This window comes from Arachis stenosperma, chromosome 2 (assembly GCF_014773155.1).
Source record: "Arachis stenosperma cultivar V10309 chromosome 2, arast.V10309.gnm1.PFL2, whole genome shotgun sequence".
Classification (NCBI taxonomy): domain Eukaryota; kingdom Viridiplantae; phylum Streptophyta; class Magnoliopsida; order Fabales; family Fabaceae; genus Arachis; species Arachis stenosperma.
Genome location: NC_080378.1, coordinates 112,646,540 through 112,654,760, shown reverse-complemented (window position 1 = coordinate 112,654,760; position 8,221 = coordinate 112,646,540). Strand labels below are relative to the sequence as shown.

At 33.1% G+C, this 8,221-nt stretch overlaps 2 protein-coding genes across 2 annotated transcripts; both read left to right on the top strand.

The window, feature by feature from the left end:
- The first annotated feature begins 503 nt into the window (after positions 1–503).
- On the top strand, positions 504–2,798 carry LOC130960785 (pentatricopeptide repeat-containing protein At2g45350, chloroplastic). The gene has a single exon (XM_057886244.1). It carries the CDS (start codon positions 738–740, stop codon positions 2,622–2,624), a length of 1,887 nt encoding a protein of 628 aa, XP_057742227.1. The 5' UTR covers positions 504–737; the 3' UTR covers positions 2,625–2,798.
- A 1,934-nt stretch (positions 2,799–4,732) lies between these two features.
- On the top strand, positions 4,733–6,954 carry LOC130960507 (40S ribosomal protein S13-like). The gene is made up of 5 exons (XM_057885919.1): positions 4,733–4,858; positions 4,995–5,067; positions 5,649–5,787; positions 5,889–6,075; positions 6,713–6,954. The coding sequence occupies exons 1-5, from the start codon at positions 4,836–4,838 to the stop codon at positions 6,744–6,746; spliced, it is 456 nt and encodes a 151-aa protein (XP_057741902.1). The 5' UTR covers positions 4,733–4,835; the 3' UTR covers positions 6,747–6,954.
- Positions 6,955–8,221: the final 1,267 nt, after the last annotated feature.

The following is an 8,221-nucleotide window of genomic DNA, read 5'->3' as shown; positions in this document are numbered from 1 at the left end:
CTTCAAGATGGAAAGGGGAAAAAAATGAAGAAAGTAATTTATTGTTTCTTATATATATATATAATTAAATTAACTATGATAATGAGAAGAAGACGAAATTTGAATACAAAAGCTCCAGGTTTAAAGAAGAAAAGGAATTGTGAAATTGTAGATTTAATTACCTTTTCAATAAATAAATTAAACTTGGGAATATTTGTGCACTTCTTACAATTTTCATTCATGAATACTGATAGTAATATCTTATAGGCAAACACATTATTACAAAAAACTATCCTAGTGTATTCAGCGGGAAATTTTTTAACTTGTAAAAAATATATCCCAAATTCCCAATCACCTTATAAAATTTTGTAATTTCTTTTTTGTTATATGTAGAAATTAAACTTATACTTCTATTTTTGGGTCAGAAATATCTTGTACACTTTAGTTCATTAATTTTCATATAATTAGAAGTAAAAATATCTAAGCAGCCATTGATGGTGACAACAATAACAACATCAGTCTCTTCCCTCAAAACAGAGATAACCTTATCAAAGCCATTATGGCATTATCCAAATTGGAACCCCAAAGAGACACACATATGCTTGAAACAACACTGCCATTGCTAAACCTCCATTCATGAACCAACAACTGAAACCAACTTCAAAGTTTTCATTTTCCATATACAAAGTTTTCCAACTCAAACCCACCAAAAACAGAACAGAACAAAAGTAAAGTATCTTCAAATTCTGAGTTCATTGATGCTTGTGTGTGCTTCTTCTTCTTCTTGTAGTCCTTCACATCAACCATGGTCCTCTTCCATTCCCACACTCAACTTGCTCCCAAAATGCACAACCTCACAACACGTGAAACAACTTCATGCACGAATCACAACAACGGGTCTCATAAAAAACACTTCTTTCACCACAAAGCTCGTTCTCACATTCATCTCTTCACCTCACGCGCCACTCGTGGAGTTTGCACGTTATGTGTTCTTCAAGCACCACGCAACACAGGACCAACATGGCGATGACCCTTTTCTCTGGAACGCTGTTATAAGGTCTTATTCCCATGGTGGGTGTGACCCAAGGGGTGCTTTGGTTGTGCTCTGTTTCATGCATGACAATGGGGTCAATTTGGACAAGTACTCGTTTTCACTTGCTCTCAAGGCTTGTTCCCAAGTAGGTTTGTTGAAGGAAGCAATGCAAATTTATGGGTTGTTGTCAAAAACGTATCTTTGTTCTGATGTGTTCTTGCAAAATTGCTTGGTTGGATTGTTTGTGAAGTGTGGCTGTGTTGAGCTTGCGCGCCAAGTGTTTGAAAGAATGTCTGAACGAGACGCTGTTTCTTATAACTCCATGATTGATGGGTATGTGAAGTGTGGGGCGGTTGAAAAGGCACGTGAGTTGTTTGATGGAATGCTATTAGATGAGAGGAACCTGATTACTTGGAATTCAATGATTGGAGGCTATGTAAGGTGTGAGGATGGGTTGGATATTGCTTGGAGTATGTTTGATGAAATGCCTGAGAAAGACTTGGTTTCATGGAACACTATGATTGGTGGGTGCGTGAAGCATGCGAAAATGGAGGATGCTCAAGCATTGTTTGATGAGATGCCTGAGAGAGATTCGGTCAGTTGGGTTACTATGATTGATGGTTATGCGAAATCGGGTAATGTTGCTGCTGCAAGGAGCTTGTTTGATGAGATGCCAAGTAAAGGTGTTATTTCTTGCAACTCCATGATGGCTGGCTATGTTCAGAACGGTTATTGCATTGAGGCTTTGAAGCTGTTTCATGATATGAGAAGGGCAACAAACATGTTACCTGATGATACCACTTTGTTAATTGTTCTTACAGCAATTGCACAGTTAGGGCAAGTTGAATTTGGTATTGCAATACACCGGTATGTAATAGACAACGGGCACTCTCTAATTGGTAAACTCGGCGTTGCGCTAATTGACATGTACTCAAAGTGTGGCAGCATAGAGGAAGCTATCTCAGTATTTGAGAACATTGAAAGAAAATGCGTAGATCACTGGAATGCTTTGATTGGTGGGTTAGCGATACATGGAATGGGCGAAATGGCATTCGAGTTTTTCATGGAGATGGAAAGGCTTTCTATTACACCCGACAGTATCACATTCATCGGATTGTTGAGTGCTTGTGGACATGCTGGCATGTTGAAGGAAGGAGTAATATGTTTTGAGCTTATGCAGAAAGTGTATAATCTTGAACCTAGAGTGCAACACTATGGATGTATAGTTGACATGTTTAGCCGTGCAGGGAAAATTGAACAAGCGAAGCAATTCATTGAGATGATGCCAATTGAACCAAATGATGTAATTTGGAAGACTTTGATCAGTGCTTGTCAAAATCATCAGAATTTCTCAATAGGTGAGCCTGTAGCTAAGCAATTGGTTCAGCTAAGTTCATGTACTCCAAGTTATGTGCTTTTATCTAATATTTATGCAAGTTTGGGCATGTGGGAAAATGTTAAAAGGGTTAGGACAGAGATGAAAGAAAAGAATTTGATAAAGGTTCCTGGTTGTAGTTGGATTGAACTAGAGGGATGTGTTCACCAGTTTTCTGTACATGATAGGACACACCATCAGGTTAGTGAGATTTATTCATTGTTACGTAGTATGTAAGTTTCTAGTTTGGAGCTAGTTCAATTTGGATATTGAATGTATGCCTTAGAGATTGACTTGTTGATAGCACAAGATTAAGGGGTAAAATACTCATATACATAATAAAAGGACAAATCTGGTATTAGTCCAAGTACAATAGTTGGGAAACAATTTAAAGAATCATGCTTATTGTGTTTTCATTCACATGTTGGACTGTACTTCCGTGGTCTTAATATTCCCTTTTAAGAGCTTAGCGAGTCAATGGCTATCTAATATGTGCTTGAGTGGATTCAGCTACATAGTATATTTTAAAATGGATTTTCTTTCAATAATTTTATTCTATTACTAAAAAATTATATTCAAATGCACTAGCCAATATGCAAGAAATTACACACGAACTGAACACCAAAGCTAATTCAGTAATTCTACAAGGCTACAACTACAACCAGTATAAAGTATAAACTACGCAGTTTACATGGAAAGCTATAAATCTTAGCGGAGATTTACATATAGTTTGTCATTCGAATGAAGTTGACAGAATAATTTGATAAATTTGACTAAATTATAAAATAACGATTTTTAACTATTAATTTCACATAAAATTTTTGTAATAATATTTTTTGACTTTTAGTCTAAAACTAAAACGAGAGCGAAGCCAATTAAAACATGGGCTTACAAAATATAATTTAAGGCTAATAGATAGAAACGAAGCCCATGTTTAGAAGCCCGTTAAAGGCCCAATAATAACCCAGCCAGGTATCCCCTAGTAAGGATGACAACAGGTAAGATAGGGATGCAGCTACCAGTTAAGATGGGTTGATCTAGTGGTTTGTTCATTAGTTCGTTTAAACAAGTGTCGGAGATTCAAATTTTGCCTTATGTATGCAGTAATTCATTGGCCTTTTAGTTTCTATCGTGGGAAAATAATCAAAATATTGTCCCCTATCTCTATTTCTTGTGAGCTTTCATTCTCCTCATTCTCTATCTTTCTATATTGATAATTTATATGAAAGTTCTAATTAAAAATAAAAAACATTGTATACAAATAGAGTATTATCTAAAATTACAAATCCAAAAATATAAAATAACACACCATAATTATATTGCATAAGACAAAGTCTTAAAATATAATTTTTAATCTAAAAAAAACAATAATATAGATTGAAAAGTGGGACGGGCGCAGTGTTAATATTATAGAGAGAACGGAAGAGACTTTTGAAATTAGGATTAGATTTTTCAATATATATTATATATGAAATGACTAAAAAATTTATATTAAAAGTAAATTATTAAAGATATTTAAGTAAATTTGCAGTGCCATTCAAGGCAATTTTGCCGTCCCTATGCCCTAACATGATTCTCAATATAACCGCGAATTTGTATTTATATTCTAATTTAATATAGTCCTCTTTTTTTAAGCGTTCTCCCATTTTTAACGTCATTTTCAACCGTAATTCTATTTTTAAAACTAAATTCAACTACACTCCTATTTTGTGTGTTTTATATTTATACCTCATATTTATCCTTTAATATTGATATAATTTATTTTTATATTTAAAAATATTATTTTTAATATTTTAATTTTAAAATATCATTTTCATATTATTTTTTCAAACACCATGATGTCTCTTCTTTAATAAAAGAAAGAAAAAAATAATTTGTTATTGAAATAATTTATTTAATCAACAATCAATTAATAAAGTATCAATAAATAACAATTAAAATTGACTAACTAAACATATTTTTATTATTTTCAATATTTATAAATAATTTTTTTTTTCACAAACCAATCACATGTTTTAAAATGTGAAAAAAATTGAAAAAAAAGAAGTCAGGAAATAAAACCAGAAAACAAAAATAAAAATATTTTTATAAATTAATCAGCCTTCTTTTTACAATAAATTTTATAAATTATTTTTTTATGGTATATTTAGCCTATACTTTTAAGATACAAGATAGTAAATTTGTTTCTTACGCTTTTAGCCTAAAACTAAAACGAGAGTGAAGCCGATTAAAGCATGGGCTTAGGAATTATAATTTTAGGATAATAGAGAGAAACGAAGCCCATATTTAAAAGCCCATGAAGGCCCAATAAATAACCCAGCGGGTATGCCCTAGCATGATCCTCAATATAATTCAGGGTTCTGTCTTCTCCATCTTCTTCTTCAGTTTGGCGCAGTCGCTGAGAGCACACACAGAGAGTAAAGAGTTCTCTTCCTTCCACCAGCCACCATGGGGCGTATGCACAGTCGCGGGTATGCTTCTTTCTCTTCTTCATTCTCGCGCCACAGATTCTCTTCAACCATTTTAATTTTTTATTTCTTAATGTTATTGTTTTTTGGACAAACTGAATTTTTTTTGACGTGTTTGTTCGTTGATTGTGTATATCAGTAAGGGTATTTCCAGTTCAGCTCTTCCTTACAAGAGGACTCCACCCAGCTGGCTCAAGATCTCATCTCAGGATGTCAGAAATCTTAACCCTACCTTCTTGCATTTTCTGCCTTTCTTTTTTTATTTTTTAGGGTTCTCTTTGTATGATGGAAAATTGTGATTTTTTTTTAGCTTAGAGATTTATAATTGTTTGAGTTTTTATTTTTAGGCGTATGTTTTTGGTAATGTGAGGTTCGTTTGTTAGTATTTTAATTTGGTAACTGTGTATACTTGTCTACACATTATTCGTAGTTATATATGTATCCAGCCATTGTTGTTAAATTAGGCTTGGATTGAATATTTTGTTATGCAAAATAGAATTGGCTCCAGCATGTGTCAAATGCATTTAGTGTCAACTTTGGTGGTATACCCCTCAGGCTTAGTTTTGTGGATCATGAATTTTGAACTAATGATTCAAATTCTAATTTTTCTTTTAATATATGAATGTTTTAAATTTAGATATGATCCATGTTAGGGCTTTATGGCATTATTTGATCCATGTATTTGAACCTACAGTTGTACACGGCTTAGTTTTTTTGTTATGTTAATATTTAAAAATGCAGGTTTTAAGATATGTGGCCATTTTTTTCTAATTCTTTGTTTTGGAATTTTCAGGTTGAGGAGAATATCTGCAAGTTTGCCAAGAAAGGTCTTACTCCATCACAAATTGGTGTTATTCTTCGTGATTCTCACGGAATTGCTCAGGTGAAGAGTGTCTCCGGAAGCAAGATTTTGCGTATATTGAAGGCCCATGGTACGCTTTACGCATTGTTACTTGTTCGTATAAATTTGCTTTTTAAGTTGATATGTGAAATGTATTTACAATGTTTCTTGTGTTGTTTTTTTTTTCAATAGGTCTTGCTCCTGAAATACCTGAAGATCTATACCACTTGATCAAGAAGGCTGTCTCAATCAGGAAGCACTTGGAGAGGAATAGGAAGGACAAGGACTCTAAATTCAGGTTGATTTTGGTAGAGAGCAGGATCCACCGCCTTGCACGTTACTACAAGAAGACCAAGAAGCTTCCACCCGTATGGAAATAGTAAGTATCAAATATGCATTTTCTTTAAATCACAACGGTTTCTTAATGTGCCTGAACTTTTATTTTGATGATTATACACCGGGATGATGCATTTCATGAATACTTCCATTTTTTAAAATCCTTGTGGTTCCCTGAATTGGGTTTTGTGTGGTTCGTATTTTAAGTGTGCTGTTTGTTCAACTTCTTGCTCTTATTTATTTTTTTATTCATTGTTAAATTGATGTTCATAAAACAATTGAATTCGGTGTATACATGTTGATAGGATTAGGTTGACAACATAATGGAACCATTCTTTGTGATCTTCTTCTGGATAAATATTTTGTTTATGAAAGTCCATGGGTTTTTGAATTATTTTGGATTAGTTAAAATGCACTATACTGCTTCTTGCTGTCATTTTGCTTCATGTGAATCACTATTATTCGTATGCAGAGGTTGAACAGAAGTCGTTTATAGCGACTTGTTCTCAATTCCACAGAATTTGGATCGGTGTTTTAATAATGAGATTGTGCTTATTTCTGAAGTGCTGGCACCTTAAAGATGCTATTACTTTAGGGCCTTTGGCTCATTTTTGTTTCTTGTTTGTGTACATCGCAATGTTCCGACGTTCTAACACTGGTTATGTTATCTGCTTTTGCAGTGAATCAACAACCGCCAGCACCCTTGTGGCTTAGAGTGAGTTGTTCAGTGATAGTATCAGGTTCTACCTTCAATGTACTTTTTGATAAGCAGACCTAGTTCTTTGGTACCATATTATGTCTTGGAATTTTTGGAACACATGAAAATTTGTGATACAACTTTGTTCTCGTGGTAATAGTTTTGATGATGGATTTTGTTCTGATTAATATGCACTTCGCCTGCTTTATTCAGTTCCTTTTTAAATTGTGTTCTGAGTATTTTTATTTTGAAAATATGATTATAATCATCACCAAGAAAATGATTGTTGGTGATTCCCCCGGAAATGAATATAGAATTCTTTCCCTTCACTGACCCGACTCGTTCCCTTCTATGTTTCAATGGCTATGGAGTCATGTTAATTTGTCATTGGAGGAAGAACAATGTGTTTTGAACAATGTTTCCTTCTGCTGTGAAGGATTTTGAACTAAACAAGCATCGAATTTATGTGAATTCCTTCATTTCTCGGAAAAATTGATTGCTATAAACTTAATGAATAGCAGTTAAAGCCTTTATGGTCGTTTTTGAAGGGATTTTAGTTCAAAATAATGAGATTTATTAGATTGAACTATAATTTTTAAGATATAGTTAGTATTGATGAAAGCCACAACTACATTGAAATTCTATAGATTTTTTCTTTAAAGAAAAGTCCATCTGCAGTTACATAATCATTTTGTTTGGTAAACACGTAATTAATGTGAAAAGCTAACATTCATGTTATTATTATTTGGAACTAAAAGGTCATATCTTTTAAATTGCATGATTTGTTTTTACCTAAATCTGCATATATTTAGAGCAAAGTAAAAACAAAACATCGATCCAAACCAATGCGTTAAAACGTAAAAGTTACACCACGAAACTTTATCTTGCTACTAAAGAAGATTTAGACTGGCAAATTTTTTTTTTAATATATATCTTTTTCAATATTGTATCCATTACTCATATTCCCTTCACATGTTTATCTCACCCTAAAATATTGACCTAGTTGTTGAAAAGAAATTTGAAAGAAAAATTCAGACTCAATTTCAGCCTTCCTAATTGGATGTCTTGGTCATGGCATGACATTGGACAATGTCATAAATGTATAAATACGAAAGTGATGTTATATCTAGTATTTTTTTTAGGTTAACAAGAGAGTGATGTTATTAAATTAAGCAGGATTGTCCTAATCCAAAAGATACGTAGACTGCACTTGTATTAATAGAAAATTATGACAATATATTAAACTGTCTTGTAAAAAAAGTTTTTCAATTAGTACGCCACTTATATCTCCTTTTTCAAATGACAACATTATTATGGGTGACTTTGAAAAAAGAAATTAATATACGAACAAATTTGGCAAATTGCACCACATTAGGTTACCTTGCTGGTTGAAGAGTATATCGTCTCCCTACATGTTCTTATTGTACGATTGTTGAAGCCAAGGAAATTTCATAGTCAACTATTTCATCAAGGGAAGTCGTACTTGTATGAT